Source organism: Manduca sexta, chromosome 27, assembly GCF_014839805.1.
Source record: "Manduca sexta isolate Smith_Timp_Sample1 chromosome 27, JHU_Msex_v1.0, whole genome shotgun sequence".
NCBI classification, from domain to species: domain Eukaryota; kingdom Metazoa; phylum Arthropoda; class Insecta; order Lepidoptera; family Sphingidae; genus Manduca; species Manduca sexta.
Window position 1 is genome coordinate 12227387 of NC_051141.1, and position 22420 is coordinate 12249806.

At 35.3% G+C, this 22420-nt stretch overlaps 1 protein-coding gene across 1 annotated transcript in view; it reads left to right on the top strand.

The window, feature by feature from the left end:
- The window catches only part of LOC119190893 (otoferlin-like), an 87105-nt gene that overhangs the window by 20305 nt on the left and 44380 nt on the right, over positions 1–22420 (top strand). The window contains exon 2 of the mRNA XM_037444161.1: positions 12747–12805. Within this exon, the coding sequence (XP_037300058.1) occupies positions 12747–12805 (59 nt within the window). The remainder of the gene's footprint in view (positions 1–12746; positions 12806–22420) is intronic.

Consider the following 22420-nt stretch of genomic DNA (forward strand, 5'->3'; position numbering starts at 1 on the left):
ATATTTAATCTATGAAGGGGCGTAGCTACCGCCGTGTCAGTGATACGGGGCACCCGGGCTTTGGGGGCCTCTTGGCCCATACCTACATTAAACCAAGCGGGCGCCTAAAAGTTCGCACTGCCCTTAAGAGCCCCCAATGTAGCGCCATTTTAGGCCCTAAAATATAGGGCCCTTCTAGGCTCTATGGCAAGCTACGCTAATCTCGAATCTATCTACGATATTCTTTACACCGGAATACAAGACACATGCGCTACTATTCAGCAGCAGTAATAAACAATGTGGTGTCTGTCAAGATGAACGCGCGCATAACAGAAAGCTACCACGTATGCCGTAAGTAATATTTTGACATGACCTAGATATTGATAGGTACTAACAATATTGCACCTAGTGATATCTGTGAAACAATATCTAGCAATATCAACATCGTTGCTGCTGACGCCTAGCAACTTTGTGCCAGGAACCCGGAGCTATTCCTAATGCACGGTACAGTTTCACCGCGTGATTTTTTTGTTGGTATGTCAGAGTGAATATTATACTGTTGGGGGCTTGGTCCGGTGATTTCATTTTTTCGGCTTAAACTGACTGGGTCGTAACACCGATCTGAACATAATCGCCTAGTCATTGAGGCGAAGCGGCAGATCATATCGTTTATTACATTTTCTCGACAAAAACCAAAAGAGTAATGCTAATTACTTGTAAAAGTAATATTTTCACTTGAATTTAAATTCAAAATTCCATTGAATAGATTGAGGAAGCTGACGTAATTAATTATAGGAGCTTATTCAGCTATGTAAATTTAGATCAATTAGCATGAAAACAACCAGAAATATAATAACTGTTTAACTTTCAGAAATTTATATAGGAATGTTCTTAAAAACCATGAACACAAAAAAATCGCATTATATAAGAAACTTTTAATCTGAAATGTTAATCAACTTTAATTCTAAACTGTAAATTAAGTGACAAAACGTGAGTTAAGAACTATTACCATAACAATACAAACGTAAAAAGAACATTTCAATGACGATTGAATAATTTGTAAGTTTTTGAATCATTATTAAAAAACTGAATTGCGATACTTATAGTAGCATTTTCCTAAAAATTTTATTAATAGCTTAAATAAGGTGCAGAAGCATTAAAACCTAAAATTCTTAACATATATACTTTTATGTCGGAGTGAAAACTATTTACTTGGTAATTTTTTTTTTTGCGTCACCGGTCTATATTTATTTTCCAGGCAGTTATTCAATTATTGAAACACTTCTTTACTTCACTAACAATTTACTGCATAGTAACAGTAGCGGAATACACAATGTGCTCGGTTCGAGCGTTCAAACAAGACTCGTACAAAACTGCTTCAAGATTGAGCACTCGTCGTTCGGCCGGTCCTTATATTGACAGCGGTCGACCTCCCTCCTTTTCTAATACTTCCTCGATGTAATGATAGATGGCGCCACTATCGCTCCGGAAATTCACCAGTGCTGCGGCGATATATAACATATATTCCATTATAGGTTCCCTGGTACATTTTTCATCGTTACTATCAAGCTGATTTTTCGTGATTAGCTTCCTTTTGACTAGACGCCCAAGTTTTTCCTTACAGTAATATTGGTAAATGGTAGCTTAATAGGGTAGCAAGGATAAAATATGTTGATTTGACGAATTTTAAAAATTTATAACTAACCGAATTTGTCTTTGTTAGTTATTGAGATAATTACCTAAATAACGTGAAAAAATATTTGTCCTACAAAATATAAGGTTTGGTTAGGAAGTCCCCTCTCTCCAACATGTAACATAAACAAGGTCATGTAAAATAATTACTAACCAGCTATTTTTTTTTATTGCTTAGCTAACATTTGCATAGCTTACTACTCACATTGTCCTACAAATTGCGTGGTATGTCATCTTGGTCCTACGCTCAAAAGTTGTCAATATCGCAGGACTTTTTTTTATTAGTAACTGTAAGACAATGGTATCACATGATAGGTTAATATATTTGACGTCCAAATAAAACAATGTCCTACAAAAAAAAGGTATGTTTTATTAGTCCCACAAGATTAGTAATTTTTAGGTATACAAAATGAAATTAAATGAAACGATTGAAAATTGAACTTAATTTAATTAATTCTTAGTAAAATATAGTTATATAAGAATATAAATTTAAATCATAAAGAAATTAAGTACTTAATTACATAAATTATTTTTCTATGCAATATAAAATATATTGAATGGCAATTGATAATTTAATCTACAGGCATTCTCGAAAACAATCGAGCATTTCCGAACATAACCGAACTTTCCGACTTTTAATGGAGTAAATTGAAAACACGTAGAAAATATTACTATTTTGAAAGATATACTTATAAATATATAAAATATATAAATTTTCATCTATTTTCAAATATATTTACCTTATAAACTAAATTTTTGAAGAAAATATGCAAAATATACTTTCTATAATTATTATTCAAAGAATACAGCAAAACTTACAGATTAATATTACTCCTTTTTTTACAGATAATTACGTAAAAATATGAACATATAAAATTATTTACTATTTATTTAAAAAAAATAATAATCAATGGACTTACCTTTCATAAGACAAATATTTAGATTTTACTCTAAATTCCTTGTAACAGGAGGAATGATAACCTATTATTTAATCACTCCAACTATCAGACAAAACAGCATCACAATATTTGTGTTTATAATGCTTTCGAGCAGATAAAAAAGTCTTACAAGAAAGCCACATATCACTATTATTATTTTTTTTATTTCTTCTTTTTTTTCTCGAAAATAAGAGTTATCAGATAATAAATTGCACAAAAAACACTCTATTATTATTTTGCAGCACAGGTTACTATTCAAATTATTTTTCGAAATACGAATACAATAGGAGGTTGACTAAAAACAACTTTACGTGGTTATGATCGACACCAGCATGGGCAAGCATGGAATACCTAGTCCACAGTAAACAATGCTGTGCGCATGCGTTTGTGGGCAAGGATAATAGTGTGCCTCAGCTCCAATAGCAAAATGTAAAAAATAATATTATTTTTAATTTCATGAATTTCAACGATGTAACTGGAGGACTGGAATAACGTACCACGCAATTTGTAGGACAATGTGAGTAGTAAGCTATGCAAATGTTAGCTAACCAATAAAAAAAAACTAGCTGGTTAGTAATTATTTTTCATGACCTTGTTTATGATACATGTTGGAGAGAGGGGACTCCTTAACCAAACCTTATATTTTGTAGGACAAATATTTTTTCACGTTATTTAGATAATTATCTCGATAGTTAACAAAGAAAACTTCGGTTAGTAATAAATTTTTAACATTCGTCAAATCAACATATTTTATCCTTGCTACCCCTATTAAGCTACAATTTACCAACATTACTATAAGGAAAAACTTGGGCGTCTAGACAAAAGGAAGCTACTCACGAAAAATCAGCTTGATAGTAATAAACTATAAAAATTGTACTAGGGATCCTGTACTATTAGTCGTTAAGCTGCCATACACTAATTATCATGGGGAGAAAATTATAGCTATGAACAATATCAATTAATATTCGTTTGGGAGTTACGATGCCACAGACATACACACCTTAATCTTATAATACCCCTCTTTTTACGCATACTGCCTTTGGGATTCCCATTCCACAAAGAACTCACGCGGTCCGTACCTCGGGTCAAAGCTTTTATAAATAACATTTAATATTTAGCCAAGCCTTAATTGGACTGGTTGTGATTTATTCATGAGAAGATACGGTATCTTTGCACTACGAAAAGTAGGATGGCACTTTAAGTCTTTACTCTTTATGTCTATCTTCATTTGCATTGAGTGATGTTTTCGCTTCTTGTCAGCCATATTTTTTGCGAATATCACGTTAATTTACTACGCCCTCACTCGAGCCACTACAGAGTTCAGCATCAGGTTTTTATGAATTTTGTAAGATTCGGCTTAAATTTTTACCTCTAGCCTTCTATAATCGTTGAAAATTATTTTTAAAAAAGCTATCTTTAATGTACAGGTTTAGTAAAAACCCTGTACATCAGCCCTATATTATATATATGTAATCCCACAGCTGGGCACAGGCCTCCTCTACTATCAGAATTTAGGCCTCAGTCCACCACGCTGACCTAATGCGGTTTGGGAGAGTTCACAAACTTTCGTAATTCTTATAAAGAATTTCTCAGATATGTAGGTTTCCTTACAATGTTTTCCTTCAATATTAAAACAAGGGATACCTCACAAAAAATACACACTTTAGAAAAGACATAGCTGAGGAGAAGTGAGTAAAATATGCCATAGGTTTTGAACCTGAAGACATTCATCTCGGTAGTCCACACTCAAATATTGAAAAATAATATTTATTTTATTAACTATACCCCCAATGTGTTTCATCCCTTACGTGATGTATTTTTATGAATCCTTTTTAGTGCTCACCTTTTGTTTATGCAATTCGAGTTAATTTTACGCCATTACTTCAAGCTGAGTGTTGTATGTCAGTCAGAGTTAAGATTTTTAGAGCATGTAGGTAATACAAGTCAGAGTTCAAACGTTAAGTAGATAGTAATGAAAGGAAACGTAACCTTTCGGTGCCTGAGGCTCGACACTCGCTGCGGGGCACGCTGTAGACAATTTCTATTTCGAGGTATCTTATTAACAGTATAATGTAACATAAACATATGATAATATGTGTAAATAATTACTTTTACACTCTAAAATTCGCGACAGAGACAATGGGTTCGGGCCGAAAAAAAATGAGTAGGTTGAAATAATTAACAATCTGTAGAGACAATTAAACAAACACTTATTTCTGTCTTTTTTTAAATCCAATCTGTTGGCAATTCGTTATTCGGTTGCCATCAATTTACAGCTTTCCCCGCAACAGCTCATCTCCAGCCATAGATTAAATATTAAGTAAGTAATAGATATGACACGTTATATTACCAAAGCCTTTTTTTTGCTAATTTTGTACGTGTCTCAGTTTAATGAGCCAGGCTTGTTTGAGTCAGTACCACTGTCTCTACTGCGTTTCCCACTTCATCATTTCATTTCTTTTCCTATTCTTGAATATCAACACTGCATTCGTAAGCTTCGTTATTGAAGTGCGTACACTACTTAGACATAAATTGCGAATTCTACTGGAATAAGATAGTGTTGGTATTGGCGCATTGTTCCTGTGAGAAAAATAATTGAAAAACTACTTAGCATAGTGAAACTAATTGATATAGCGCAGTGCTATACGAAGTAATAAAATGTATATTGTAATTCAAATTCTGGACGGGTCTGCTTGTGTTTATGGGCGTGACGCTTCCCAAAAGGTAATCTCAAAGGGCTCCGGGCTCATCATTTTGCGGTATAGGGAAAAAGGCCTGAAATCCTTTATAATATTTAAGAGGTATGTATGTTTACGCGTCCCAGTTACCTATAATGCTAACAAAGATATTTTTCCAATTACTTGGTTATCAGAATTCTTTGACTAATATTGAGCAAAATTTGAATAAAATTGTGTTACATAGAATAACAATGAGTAAGCCATTTATGTCCCGTGCTCATCTAAACTTACTGACAATGGCAACGCCGTTGCCAATTACTGATACCCACGTATTGTCATTGTGGGTATTATTGGCCCAGGCGGAGGTACGAATTCCATTTAATGTTGTTTTTCCATGTATACTATTAAAGTGGTGCCATTGGGAAATGGCCGTTGGGTAGAAAAGTACTGGAGTGGCGACCACAAACCAGGAGACGCAGTGTAGGCAAGTCCCCCACGAGATGGACCGATGACCTGGTGAGGGTCGCCGGAGTCCGTTGGATGAGGCCGGCCCAGAACCGGTCCTTGTGGCGCTCAATGGCGGAGACCTATGTCCAGTAGTGGACTATTTCCCGCTGAAAAGATGATTATAATGATAGGGAAATGTTGTCTTCGCTTTCTAGACCGGAGCCTACTCAATAGATAAATTAAATTAACTTGGGGACCATCGTTAACTAATAAGAAATCGGTCTGGAAATTTTTGGTAAGGATTTCTTGCGGCGGGTGATAGACTAGGATATTGGTTTCAAGACTTCATCTCACCTCTGTTATAAATAAAACCAACATATTACACCATTAGAGTGTTTTTTATTGATACAGTTACTGCTTGCTAGGACTCCCTACAAATAGCGACGATGAAACGTACTAAAAATTATTGTCAGAAAAACTTGAAATTTATCCTGTATTCTTAAAAAAACCATCCAAACAATAACACTTTTTCAATATTAACGGCAGTGCAGCGGAGCACAATAAGATCCAAAAACGAAAACTATTAAAGAAATGTCCGAGCACCTCTCGACAGCTCCATTGTTATGCAGAATACACAAATTCATCTGCACGATCTCGTTTGTATTTTCTGCATTTCCAACTTGTTGCCTTTTACTACTGAACGTTTCCTTAGGAAATAAAACGCTAACGGACCGTGTTAAGCTTGATTATTGAAGTTACTTAATACTGAATTGTGAATGTTTTTGTGGGAAACTTGTGTTTACGACTTAGACTCAAGTTTTGACATAGAATAACCTACTTTACTTATTCCTTTTGTAAGAGAAGATCTGGGATCTATTTCTGAAGTTATATATTATATCATAGGTTGGGTTTTGAAACCTGTATATGGGTATCTGGTATTGAGAGATTAACAATAGTAATTTGTAGCGATTTTCTACTAGAAAGACTGCCTCGATAGCATAGTTGTATACTGGTATGACTATCGCGCTAAGATCTCAATTTTGAATCCCGGGTTGGGCAGTGATATCAGGTTTTGTCCCAGTGTCAGCCCAGAGTTAACTAATCCTGAACCGTGCCGAGTAAATGGTAATAGACTTGTTTTCTATTATGTGTGGTAGTTTTATTTCTCTGCCTACCCAAAAGGATAATAATTCGTAATACTATGTATGTATTCAAATTATATTTGACATTGGTATTCAATTCTATAAGTTCTTAGTTTTATATTTCAACTAGCGACCCGCCCCGGCTTCGCACGGGTGCAATGCTGATACTAAATACACTACAGAAAAACTGTGAATGTTGTATATAAAAACATAGCAGCCCGCTCTGGCTTCGCACGGGTATAACATAACAAAATAACAGTATTTCTCCACTTTTTAATGGATGTTATTATACATATAAACCTTGAATCTTGAATCACTCTACCTATTAAAAAAAACCGCATCAAAATCCGTTGCGTAGTTTAGTAGTTGCATATAAAGGGACATAGGGACAAAGAAAGCGACTTTGTTTTATACTATGTACTGAAGTTAAAAAGATTATAATAAAGATAAATATTAAAATTCGGTAGAATATACGTCAATGATGAAAATGAACTGAAAAATTCTTAAACGAAGTCTTAACGTCGAAGTAAAATTTGCCGAATTCTTCTGAGAAGCGAAGTTAACAATTTTGTCCTCATTACTAAAACAAGACGAAAGACGATTATTCCTTGAGAAAATATTTAAAACTTGATTTATATGCAAAAATTCTTATTCAAACGTTAGAACGTCAGAGATATATAGTTATAACATTAAATTATCATATCAAAGAGAAATTTATTGAAAAACTGCGTGTCGGTCATGCCCTTCGTAAACTAAACACAGAGGAATTGCCAGTATTACGATTTGAAAACCATTACACTAGAGTTCCTTGCACTTTCTTCTCTGGTGAAAACTGCTTTCGGGACTAGTGGTAGAGTAAAATAGGTCTAAATAATATTTAACCATTTACAGATTCGATAAATGAATTTGAAAGAAAGCGAAAAACAAATGACTTGTAGTAATTTACAGATATAGTTTCGGTTTGTTTTATTTATTAACTAGAGGCCCGTCCCGGCTTCGTCTTGGTTGTTACCAACATTCTGTTGAATGTTAGGGCTTTAAACTATGTTCATAACAAATTGCTCGCGTTTTTTACTGAGAATTCTTTTCCCACATAAAAGTCCCGATATACAGGGTCACTTTGACATTGCGTTACTAAATAAAACCACATACTCGTCTTCAGCTTTGCTGACATTGTGCCGAAAATCATTCATTAATAAGTAATATTTTCGCGAAAAATCCTGGTTTTAGTTATTTCCAAGTAGTTAAGTCGTCAAATCGACGTCAAAATTACCCTGTATATTTTATTCCGGGATAATTAAATATAATCCCGGGGCATCTGCCTGTCTGAACGCGATAAACTCAAAAACTACCCAACGGATTTCGGTACAATTGGGTATGATTTCAATGAACTTATGATAACCTGAACAGTGAGCACGTAATAAAAAAAAAAACACTTAAATTCTAAATCAAGCAATAATGGACCAAACTTAGGCAAATTAGTTTTAAAGGAAGTTACAGTATAGAACCGTAAGTGGATTTATGTTCCAAGTAAATGCCGGCCAATGTTATAAATTCAAAATCGCTATGATGGAAGTATTCGTGCATTAAATACATATGAGTTCTGTTAAGAGGTTTATAAGTGTCAGGCGGTAAATGAAATAAGGATATATAAGTAATATTTCGGCGTCATGTCCAAGGTCCACCTGATGATAAGGCGAACGTCGTAGATGAAATTATTTAAGCTTCGCCAGATAAACAAATTTTTTTCGAGAACCTTCAATATGGTTTTAAATCTAGATTGAACTTTTGATATCTAGTTTTAGTATGCTATCTAAAAATATGATGTGAGATACAAAAAATAGAATACAAAGGGTCTCAAAACTCAATATCAATCATATTTCATAAATATTTTTTATTTTTCTATAAATTAAGTAATGCAATTATAAATATTTTCAATTATTTACCTACTGTTGTTTTTAAATACACAAATGCAGAGTTCACTAGTAACAAAGCTTGTAATTAAGCTTCTGTATACTCCCTCCGCTAGGTATATTCGCGTTGTATTGGGGAATGTATATTTTGCGTAATTGGGGACCTGGTTCTGTACAGATTTATGTCCTTACGTAAAGAGAAAACATTTTCACATCGAAATACTAAGCCTCAGGCCATTCGTATAAAAATGCTAAACGCAAATCACTGATGCTTGACTTTATATTTTCAATAATTTTAATTAGACTGAATAAGAACGCAACGGAAAGCAACAAAATATACCATTCTCAATATTTAAAAAAAATACTAGCTTATCTTTTTTTCATTCAATACATTTCAGTTATTTATTATGTTTTCGACAATATTTGCAAACTCAACACGACAATTGTTTCTTCACTGGGTCATATACAGGGTAGGGGAAAGATCACTTTCGTCCCGCTTTGACTCCAAGCGTAATGTTTACTGAAAGGGTTTAATGAAGCTTACACCTATATAATGTGTTATATTATACATTTTAACTAGCCTTCATATTAGCGTAGAATTACGTGTGTATTGTTCCAGTTTTCATTCCCGCTCCGTGCTATTGGATTTCTGTAATGAAAATCGCAGAGATGTTTTGTCAAAAATTATATCTAACGTTTGTAGAGCTGGGTTATATAACTTTAATTATTCTGAACGATATCGTAATACAAATTCGATTAAGCTTGCTAAATAATAAATTTTGGTTGTGTTTAAATCTGCCCGGATTACCAACTGAGCCTTGCCAGAACTACAAATGTCACGGTAAATAAACAAAAGCTCTAAATAATTTGTACTACCTTTCCGCCGAGTTACCTTTCACGTGATTGATTCGACCACAAATATCTCTAGATGAAATAAGGTCTAATAACAATCATAAACATATATTTTGCTAGCAAATAAAAAATACCCACAGCTTCTGTCGGTTATTATAGTTGCTAAATTGGCTTGTAGTTTATCTAATGATGATAATTCAATTCTTACTTATGTATAGGAACTGCTAATCAATCCAATAATCGCCACGCACATATGGAGTTACTGCAGGGTCATCACGTCACGAATGGCGATCACAAGCTATTAAAGTTTAGTAGATACGACTATTGCGATACATCAAGTAATAGCCATAACTTGATAACGTTTGCGCGACACCTTGTACCACTTATTCTATTGAAAATAACGAATGAAAGGAAAGTAAACTTCTTATCCTTGTAACAAATAAGAACCAATGTTAAATATTATATTTACTTCTATCACAGTTTTGCTTAATTTATGTTTGCTGAACACACGGAAATTTCCCGAATATTTTATCCACTCAACATGCTCAACTCTTTAAGTTCTTACATTTAGGGCTTTCAACTGATTGATTCTTTAATAACTTTAGAAAAAATAATATTAAATAACATGATATTTAGAAATATCATGTTATTTAATATTATAGAATCTCGTTTGTATGTTGGCTTCTACGTTATAGATAACGTTATAGATAACGTAGAAGCCAACATACAAACGAGTTTAAAAATAAATCACAAACGCCGAGCAAAATAAAAATAATGCCGTACTGTTTCTGACCTGGAATATTCCACATCCAATTTTTGAAATGCCTCGGAGCACATTTGGTATCAATCTTTTTATGTCAACGTAAAAATGAATTTTAAATCTAGTATATTTATATCAGAACACAGTGTAACAATATGATGTTATGCCAAGATTTTACTTATCGTTATTGAATTTGTCATAAACAATAGCAACACTATTCAGTATTTTGAATTACAAAATGCTAATATTGTACTAAACTTTTTTGTATTATATTATACTTTTATATTCTATCTCTTTCACTCTCAAATCTTTCAAAATTTGTGCGTAAATAACAAAGTACTTAATCATACTATAATGCAATTTAAATGTTTAAAACATATTTAGTTAAAGGTTAGCAATAATGTGGTCTATTTGCCCATAGTTTGATATAATTGTTGTCATATGATGGACTTGATTTGAGGATATAATATCTAACCGCCATTATTAACAAACGAACGGAATCGCTCTTTAGGATTTTTCTCAAAAATGGACCAATCAGGACAAATGTTTTTTTTGCATGCTTACAAGTTTTGGGTGATTTATTCTCGAAATCGGATTCATTATTATCTCTCTGTACTCTTCAAGCTATAATATAATAATACTAGCTGACCCGACAGACGTTGTCCCGTCTTAACTATAAATTTGCAGCGCGCATTCTGTCAATCGCTGACAGTTATTTCAAACAATTGACAGTTATATAAAATTAATATTTTCGTTAACTTTTCTTAAATTTTCTAATATTCCGCGGATTTTTTAAATTTTTTTTCTTTCATAAGAATCTTCTCCTGACAATAACAAACACAACAAAAAAAATTGAGAAATCGGTCCAGCCGTTCACGCGTGATGGCGTGACCAAGGGAAATAAGGGTTCATTTTTATATATGTAGATTGAAAAACAAAACACACACGTTTAAATTTTTTTCGTCTCACTGTAACGGTTGTTACCGGAATATTATATATATTATTTACATGAAAGTTGGACTCAAAGCGCAACAATAACGTTTGTGAAAAGCATTGTGACAAAAGGATAAACTGAACTCGTTTCCGGTGTAAGTGAATTATTTATATTTTACTATACGTACTTATTTCTTACTATACATTGGTAAACCACTGTGAAGTACACATAAATAATTAAACGATATTTATAAAACCAAGTAAAGCAATCAAAAGCTTCAAAGTTTGTTAACCGGTTGAAGAAAACCATTATTATTTTGCACTTTCAGGTAACGCTTGTTATTAGCAGTTATTGTTATTAGCTGCAATACATTACGTACACATTAGTAAATGGAACGCTTAAGACTTGTTAATTATAACCAGTTTAATTGATCATCTTTTTTTCTTGTTAATCGAACAACATCGCTAATTTTCCTTTAATTTTTTTTTACCTTTAACAGTTTGAGATATATAGTTTACTAGCTTTTGCCCGCGGCTCCGCTCACGTGAGTTGGAGTTTTTCCGGGATAAAGTTTTCCGTTATAAAAGTCACGTTATATATTTTTACCGAATGGAATCTTTAACCTTTTACTGAGTGCACACAACGGAAGCTTTCAAGAAGAATCAATTTTCCACGTATTTGCAACATTTTTTATTGATACTCCGTTCCTATTGGTCATAGCGTGAAATACACCCTTTCTTTCATTCAATTCTATCATATAATTCCTAATATGAGCGCGCTCAAATAAACAAACAAACTCTGCAGCTTGATATAATAGTATAGAAAGAGATAAGACGTAGATATCGTAATCATGGCAATATTAACGCAATCACAAAGTTGAGATATAGTTTTTTTATATTGCAGTTGAATAACAAAACAATAGCAACGCCAAACAGAATATTGAATTATGGAGTACTACGTGACACCCCACTGCGCTCATCACCCTAAAACATGAGGTGATAAGTCTTGTAATGTCCTATTGTAATTACTCCTGTTATCACAATGTTTTTCAAACCAAAACATAATGATGCATACACACTGCTGCTTGGTGGTGGAAAAGGATATTGCGGTGGTATCTACCCCGACGGCCCCTTGCTTACGAGAGACCTACCACCAGTTTGTTTGAACAATTACCTGCATTGTTTCACTGTTTCATCTTATCTTTATTTTGAAAAGCAGAGGAAATAAATACTTGATAGGCAATAACGGAAATGTTTATAAGTTGAATAACAGTATGTAAGCTATCGTAATTTGTTTCATCTGTAACTTACATCATAAAAGAAATAAACCATCGAATTCATCCAACTATTTTTTCTTTCTATTATGGTTTGATAATGTGCATTTGCAATATAACCATGTGTTTGTTTTTCAGGTTCCCTCAAATACTCCGCGTCAGTGATGGAGAGTGACGAGATCATCCACGTCAACCAGGTATGTTTCCTTTAGTTCATCATCACCACCATAATAATGACCATCATTATCACCTATAAATATCGCCTTCTCTCCTTTGATAATTATTCTAAAAAAATCCTCCATCCCTTTATTGTATCTTGAATGAAACTCTCCCGTCCAGAGGTTTGAGTAGTACTTCCGACTTAATACAATTATATTTTAATTGATAATTTAAAGAGCTTGGGACTATCCATAAATACTAAGATCTATACACATATAATTTGAGATACTTTTCAAGAAGTAATGTAAATAAATATCATTGATTAAAATTGCTACACATCACTATTTATATTATAAAAGTTAATATTATAAAAGAACTAACAAAAATCGTAGCATTTTTAGCATTACAACACAAAAACAACAAACATTGATGGTAGGTCTTGTACAAAATTAAACTTTCTTTTGTCACAATACCTTATTATATAAGCAAAGTAACTGTACCTTTTATGCTTCAAGGGATAAACCACTATTTTGATTTAATCGATTGTGAATATTGTGATAAAGCCCGAGGCCGTAGCCAAGAGTCCTTTCTAAATTCATCAACGCTACGAAAAAGTTTACAGGAATGACATATCATAACGATAAATCTATCGATAGAAAATATAGTTTCCACGCATAAAGTTAGCGTTAACGATTGTGGAAAGGCGTATTCACTACGGACCCTGAACAGAAAAAAATTACGTAGACTTTTTAATATTTGCCACAAACCTAATTCTACGCGGGCGCAGCCGCGAGCCAAAGTTAAGATTACTTAATTTAACTGAAAGTTTTCCTAAAATAAATAAATAAATAAATTAAATGAAAATGTCGAGACTGTCCATTAATCATAAAAAAAAAACAATAATTCAATATGAAACCGTAGTAAATGATAAAATTATAGCCGGGAAAATAAAATGTATGCATTTTCTCAAATTCGTGTGTTATTAGAGTAAAGTTTGAAATTAACACTTTTTATTTATTTTTTTCATTTACGATTTAAACTGTTGTTAACAATAGCATTGATAATTATTAGTCTTTTAAACTCAACAAAAGTTTCGTAACCATAAATATATCCATATTCTTTGTCCGAACTAGCTGCTCAAATGGTGGCATTGGTGCGGGAAAGCTTGAATCAACAAACGATTGCTAGAAATTTAAATTTAAGCCAGTCTACGGTTTCTAGAGTATACCGAGACTTTGTAGAGACAGGTTCTCACAAAAGATGACCCGGTACCGGCAGATCTCGAGCAACCACCCGTCGTGACGACCCATTTATTGTTTCAACTTCTCTACGAAATTGTTTCCTCACGTCAGTAAACAGCAAAACAGAGCTGAACGAAATGCGTGGAGTTAACGTGAGTGCACGAGCAATAAGAAGAAGACTTAAGGAAGTGGCAGTCACCGCTTTTAGGCCAGCGAATGGTCCAAATCTGTCTGCAGCTCACTGCCAAGCTCGTTTAAGATTTGCGCGTAATCATCTTAATTGGACTGAAGAGCAATCGGCCTCCATACTGTTCACCGATGTGTGTAGGACATGTTTAAATGGTGCTGGCGGTCGGAGAAGAGTCTATCATCGACGTGGGGACACATATGCACAAAGTTACAATGAGGAGTGTGTTCCTTTTGGAGTCGGTTCATGTATGGTTTCGGGTGGCATTTCGATGATCGGGCGAACGGAACTTGTGTTCATCGAAATGGTTTCTCAAAACGGTAGAAGAGGAGGTTTGACTGCACAACGCTATACAACAGTGTTAGAAGCTTACGTGGTACCTTACATGGGATTAATAGGCAAAAATGTTACTCTAATTGAAGATAATGCCCGGCCTCACGCCGCTGCACAAGTTCGCAAAATTGCGAAGAGGTTGGGATACGTACCATGAATTGGCTAGCACGCAGTTCGGATCTTAATCTCATTTAGCATGTTTTGGATAGTTTAAAAAAGCTGTGTATGCGAGAAATCCTGTACCCACAACAAGTGGCAGCACTAACAACAGCGATTTCACAAGAATGGGGCAAGACCATTTAATAACCCTAATCAGATCTATGTGGAACCGATTGGAATCTGTAATAAGCGCATCTGTAAAGGCAATAGATCTTATTAAAAGTAAAAAAAACCTTTGCTTTTTTGTTATTTGTAAAAAACAATATTTCAACAAACCAACCAAAACTAATTTTTGTTACATTTATCGTTTTTGTTAAAAAAAACTTAATGGCCCTTTCCAGTATACAAACATAAACTTAAGGATATGATATTATGCTGTTATGAAGCTAACGAACCAAACTATAGGTTTTAATATGTATAAAAAGTTTGAATACTTAGTTAAAATGTTTATTTCAAAGGCGTCTTGAACATTGATGCAGTTTAAGAGTCCGTCAGTGTATATCTGTTTAGTATAATTATCGGTTCCCGATGCAAAGTATTTCAAGGGGAATATAGCTATATTATGTTTTCGTCAATCGCTTTCAATATTGCTCCCCTGGTTTTGAAATTGGAATAGCGAATCGGACGAGCCGCCCGCCTGATGCTAAACGCCACCATTGCTCATAAGTTATTCACGTAAAGTGTAAGACTGTCTAACTTTGGATTAGAAAGCTCTGCAAGGCATTCGCAGACGACAGGTGTGTGATACGTGTGTGAATATTTAGATTCATAATGCTCAGTGATGATATTTTTTTATGTTTACGCTAATGTTAGACTTCGAAATAAAGACATGTCTTGGATTTTATAGCGTATATTTATATTATAATTTTCTATCTACTTTTTTTATTTAATTTTATTGCTTTGAATGATGAGACGAGCTTGGCGTTCGCCTGATGGTAAGGGATAAGACCGCCTATAAACAGTAGAAACACCATCCAACACCATGAATTACAAAGTATTGTTTGGTATTCCAATGCGCTCGCCATCCTAAGACATGAAATGTTAAGTCTTATTATGCCCAGTAGTTACACTGGCTACAATTTCCTTCAAACCGGAACACAACAGCGACTACACACTCCTGCTTGGTGGCAGAGATAGACATTGCGGTGATACCTACCCAGGCGGACTGTGACATATGAGAGACCTACCACCAGCAAAATTTTCAAGAATTTGCAGCCTTCATTGTCACGGAGCGGCCTGAGGTGTAGGTTGACCGAAAAGTCGTCGCCACAATATGTACTACCTACATTGTATATATACAAAATAAATATTCATTAAAAAACCACGATGAAATCCGAAAACATTTTTCATTTCGGGCTCAGTAATAAATTATATAAATTATTCATAACAAAACTGTCCTGTCATAGCAGTAAAAATAGACAATTCAGTGGTTTATGTACCAAAAATGGTACCAAACGATTTCTCACACACAATTATCAATTGATACGCGCAAAATTCACAACGCAGAGAGAATAGTGCAGAATTAATTAAGTATTTAGCATTCATGAAATATTACTGCGCCCTGTAAGTACCATGTAAATTATAAAACATAGAACCTTACTACGAGACTACGACGTTTGCACTTAACGTATTTGGATACATTTATTATAAGCTTTATCTTATGTAATCTGTAAGGGGCCAGCCATACATCACTTTGAAGAGGCTTGTAAAACCATTAAGTTTATCATCGTATGACGAAAGGGTGACTGGTGACGTCAATCTATAAATCTAGAATATTAAAATTCTTAACTGTAACTCTAATAAAAAATGAGCACTGCAATTACAATATGATATATCATACAATATCAGGGATTACTTCACATAAATGCGACCACCTATTACAAGGACGGATAGGACTCCAAAAATTATGAGAATCGTATGTTGTCATTTATTGATGGCATTATAATTTTAAAAAGGCCACTGCACGTGTAACACCGTAACATACTTTCATAAAGTTACTACCAACCTCGCCACGCTTAAGCCCCAATATAGCTTGTTTAATTAATGTTTGATCCTTGTTACACCACCCATTTACCCGATATTCCGCCGAATACATGTGATCAAACAAAAAGCTCTACAGTCACATTTCACTGTAGATAGCGAGATATGCATTTACCCAAAAAAAGGAAATCTAATCTTACGTTTAATTCAATCCTAAAAAACTTAAAATGTAAAAATTCGCCGCTTTTCAAATCATATTCTATCATAAATATTATTGTAAATTCAATACTCATAATTGTAAAAAAAACTATGATCTGAGAGCTTCAACTAACTAAATAAAATAAAAGGTAAGCATACAGTACAGCATTTTACTTAAATTATATTTTATTAGTCTCAGAATTTACTAAGAAAGTTAGTAAGAAATATGGTTGATGGAATATATTGTTCTATAAGTAGATAAAATTAAAAAAGTCTGTACATTGTAATGGATTAAATAAAAACTTGAGAATTATCGTAATTGATGCGCATTTATTTAAACACAAAACCATTGCTACACTCAATGAACAACATCGCATGATTAGTAATTGTAAAACCTATTATCTATAATAATTATGCTCGAAATGAATAAATACTTCAATCGATTTTTATGTTCCAATTGGTAACTCATAGGTTTCTGCTAATAAACTCAGCTTTTGGCCTTGGCATAATTCAGTATTAGCGGACTCATTAAGAAATCCTTTGGAATGCTTGTTATATTTATCTCTATATCCACACAATACTGGAATAATAGTCATAATATTATGTTCTATGTATATTATGTCAATATTCTGTTTAACTCGGCGGTATGCGGATGAAATATTGTGATAACAAATTATAGTTAAAAAAATAAGCTATATTTAACTATATTTATATTTCTTTAGATAAAAGAACCTAATATAAAGGTTGTTTTGGTGGCGTAGTTGTATTGCGTACGAAATGCAATTACTTTGCTTTGTTTTATTGTTTTTTTTAATATATTTATATGAAACGGAGAGGCGATTTTTTTTTACTTTTTTGGCTTGCTCATGTCCTAAACATTAGGTACGCCACTGGGCACAGACGCTGTCAATTTGTTACCAACAATAAAAACACTACACTGTGAAGCTATCAGTTGCACAAATAACTGAAGCAGCAGAACCCGCGACCACTTCGCTGCAGCCAGCTAGTTCCTCCACACCCTATGCAGGCGGCTGCACGAACGAGGCGGCAAAGCTCGCGCATATTAATCTGGTTGCTATGGCCATAGTTGGTCTTTATCGTTTAATACGAATGCCTAAATTTACTTAAGTCGACATTAGGCCGATCTTAGCGATATTTTTTAGACTTCTATGTGTGATGGTCGTAAATGCTCGCAAACTCAGTTTTCGCGAGGCGATATGGGATTAGTAATCGACTACTGTTTCATATTTATCAGTATGACACAAGTAAGATAAGTTATACTAGGTAATCAAATCACAAATTAAGGATTTGTATTAGCAATTCAATCACTATTGATAATTACAAACAAACTAATTTATTTTGTATGTATACACACAGAACGTTTGATCAAATGCGACACCAATTTCAGTTACCTAATTGGCTATTAATACGAAATTAATATCAATTATTAATTACAATAATGGGATCGATTAACACAAACGATATAACATGGAATCAATTTGTACCTCTTTAGTACTATGTGACTAGAGGTAAGGATAGTAAAGTTCCAGGCGACATAATAATACTAAGAGTGTCATAATTACCGTAGTTTATTGTTTGCATAAAAGTAATGGCAGAATTATATAGCCTTTTTTCGTAGATCAGTTCTTAAGCTGAGTATAACATGGAACAAGTGGCGGGCTGCTGGCCATTCTTGCGATTTGGAAAGCAAACTTGGGGAAGTGCGTCCAAAAATTGGTTGTGTATACTAGCGCAAGATTCGGATGCCTCGAAACCGTATCGCTTCTTATCTCAATCGTGTAAGATCTTTTTACCAGGCACACCAAAATGGACCCACTGCACTCAATGGGCGAGTAGCTGCGGGTTGCCAGCGTACCGTCCGCTGGCAATCTCAACGATAGCGGTAGGATCCACCAAATCTTCATTGGGACTGCCGTGGTTGCTAAGCCGGGGGATCGCTTGTACACCTTGCAGGGTACCCCCGGTTATAACCGCGGCAGTTCCCAAAAAAAAACCCGCAAAAGAAAAACGGTGTAATATGTGTATATTAATATTTTCATTAAGTTATCCATTTTAAATATTAGTACGTATATAGTATATACACACTTACATCACATTGTATTTCTCATTGAAATAAATATCCACAATATTGAATTAAAGCTTTATACCAAAATATCGATTTAGAAGAAATAAATAAACGTGGACAAGGAAAATATTTATACGGGAAATACTAAGAAAAATACTCGTTTCCTTTCCATTCAATACAAGAAAAATTATAAAACAAGCTTTGAAAGGTTTGAAATGCCTTGTTTGCTCGGTATTATACTTGTAATAACTGAGCGAGCGCAACCGAGCGCAGTATCAATTTATTATAAAACTAGCTTTTCCCGCGGCTCCGCCCGCGTTATAAAGTTTTTCAGGCTAAAGTTTTCCGTTATGAAAGTAGTAGTTTCCCGGGACCCTATGTTCTTCCCGGGGTCTCAAACTGTCTCCATACCAAATTTTATCTTAATACGTTGGGTAGTTTTTGAGTTCAACACGTTCAGGCAGACAGATGCAGCGGGGGACTTTTGTTTTTATAATATATTTTTTAGAACTTTTTAAGAGGAACAATCCCGTCATACATCATTGTTGCATAACTTTAACCGTTTACGCAGTGCACGCAACGGAAGCTCTCAAAACTAATAAATTGTCCCCGTTTTTGCAACATGTTTCATTACTGCCGCTCCTATTGGTCATAGCGTGATGATATATAACTAAGAGCACTCCACGAACAAAGGGCTATTCAACACAAAAAGAATTTTTAAGTTTGGACCGGTAGTTCCTGAGATTAGCCATTACTGCTCCGCTCCTATTGGGTATAGCGTGATGATATATAGCCTATAGCACTCCACGAACAAAGGGCTATCCAACGTAAAAATAATTTTTCAGTTTGGACCGGTAGTTCCTGAGATCAGCCATTACTGCTCCGCTCCTATTGGGTATAGCGTGATGATATATAGCCTATAGCACTCCACGTACAAAGGGCTATCCAACGCAAAAAGAATTTTTCAGTTTGGACCGGTAGTTCCTGAGATTAGCGCGTTCAAACAAACAAACAAACAAACAAACTCTTCAGCTTTATATAATAGTATAGATTATTTTCCTAATTCTACCCTCTCAGGGAATTCCACTACATTGGTGCAATGTTTAATACCAGTGGGTCTAGTAGACCTGAGATGATTTCATTTTATTTCTTAACACGTTTAGTATTCTTCATTCTAATAATTTGTTATTAATGAATTTTACCGAGGAGTAAAATCATCATGATGTTATCCTTCAACATTTCCAAGCCTGTTTCATATTCAAATTGTAAGCCAAATTAGTTTCGATTGTTTGTAGTAGATGAAGATTAATGTCTTATACTATCATATTATTAAGGTGAAGAGTGTATTTGTTTGAACGCGCTTTGCTTAGGATCTACTGGTTCGAATTAAAAAAAATCTATTAGCGTTGGATAGCGCATTTATCGAGGAAGGCTATAAGCTATACAACATTACACTAAGACCAAAAGGAGCGGGGCATCAATTATTGTAATAACTGCCCAACTGATTGCGAAGAATTTTGGTGTGAAGTTAGTTTGAGACTCTGGGAAGGATATAGGCTACTTTCTTTCACATGAAATATATAACGGGACTTTTATCCCGGAAAAACTTCTTCGCGCGGGCGGAGCCGTGAGCAAAAGCTAGTTAAATTCAATAACAGTGTTGTTAAGCTATGTAGAGTAAAGAATGGCAGCTCATCAACAATAATTAACTTTTAAATGTAATTTAAATAAAACTACCTTCTTCTCCTTTCAAGTAAAATACTTCACTACTGACGGGGGAAAAGGTTTCGTATGAAAAATTTACTTTGACATTAATTCGAAAAGTAATAAACGAACGCAGATGTTTGTATAATAAGGTGTAATTTAAGTATAATTCAGTTACTACTACTTATACATGTTTCATATAAGTAGAAAATCTTGCCATGATTGAAAATATGACAGTAATTTTAATGAAAATGATTTTCCGGTGGTAGAACACTCGGGAGATTTTCTAATTCAATTTGCTTGGAATTAGATCCTCCCCAGAGCGGCTAACTTCAGTCCAGTATACAATCATTGAGCAAGGCCTTTTTCTATCTCACTAGAAAACTAGGAAGTTGGTCTAGCTTAAGAAGGAGTATTGACTCGCAGAGTCACCATCGGTCTACCGCCCTTTCACGTTGCTCGACGAGGTTTGTAAACTTTTTGAGCAGATTGTACCCGCTCAACGCGTCAAGCACGTTAAGGAGGTCGGTCCGAACTTTGCAGATTGCCCATATGGTTTCCAGCATGGCCGATCTACGTTCCATTCGATTTTGCGCGTCAAGACATAAACAGAGGATGCAATCGCCCATGGGAAGTGGTCTTGGCGGTGTGTCTTGATATCGCGAATGCGTTTAATACTCTGCCCAGGGCGTGGACACGAAGCACTGCGGTACCACGAGGTGTCATCATGTCTTCAGCGCATGGTTCGATCGTACCTGACAGGTACATTGTGTATCTGAGCGCTGATGGGTGGCACCGAAGAGCAATGACTTGCGGTGTTCCACTGGGTTCAGTCCTGGGTACTCTTCTGTGGAATGTTGGTTACAATTGGGTGCTTCGTGGTACCAACCCTCAAGGCGTTGCTGTTGTCTGCTACGCGGATGACACCCTGGTGACAGAGACGGTTTCCAACAGGCTGCCTTGCTCGCCTCGCCAGACTGCCTCGGTGGCGTAGTTGTATTGCATGTCCGGTACAATAGCGCTCTGAGGTCCTGGGTTCGAATCCCGGGTCGGGCAAAGTGATATTTGGGTTTTTCTGCTCAGTATCAGCCCGGAGTCTGGAATTTGTGCCCGATATGGCGATAGGCTCGCCCCCTATCACATCATGGGACGGAACATACTTGGCAAAACGTGGGTGCCCTAGTTGCGCCTCTGCATACCCCTTCGGAGATAAATGCGTGATGTTATGTATGCCTTGCTCGCCGCCTGGTCGCCTGAACTGGTACTGAGTTCATACTGAGAATGGTGAGCAGGATGCGGCGATTGGGCTTCACAGTGGCCTTGAATAAGATCGAGGCCCAATATTTCCACGGACATCAGAAGAGGCTACCCTTCAAAGGTGGTGGCCCTGCCAGTGAGACTTCTGTGCCTACTTTTTGATGTTGTCAACGATTTTTGCGACGGGACTTAGATGGTTCCAGTAAACCTTGCTGGAGTTGTGCGGTCCATGGCTTTATAAGGTTGCCTCATCTGGGCCGAGTCCATGAACGTTCGATCCATCCCACTCCCCACGAGGCGGCCTGTGTCTTGGCGGGTAGTCTGTCATGGGAATTGGATGCCAAAAACTTCTCATCATTCATATAGCGTGAGGAGGCATGCGTGAAGGCATGGCGTCTCTGGCGGGGACTGGCCCAAAACAGACCACGGCTCGATTGGCCTGCACCCGCAGCGCCGACGTGGAGATATGGCATACCAGGCTGGAGAGCCTGAATTTGGGCTTGAGGAC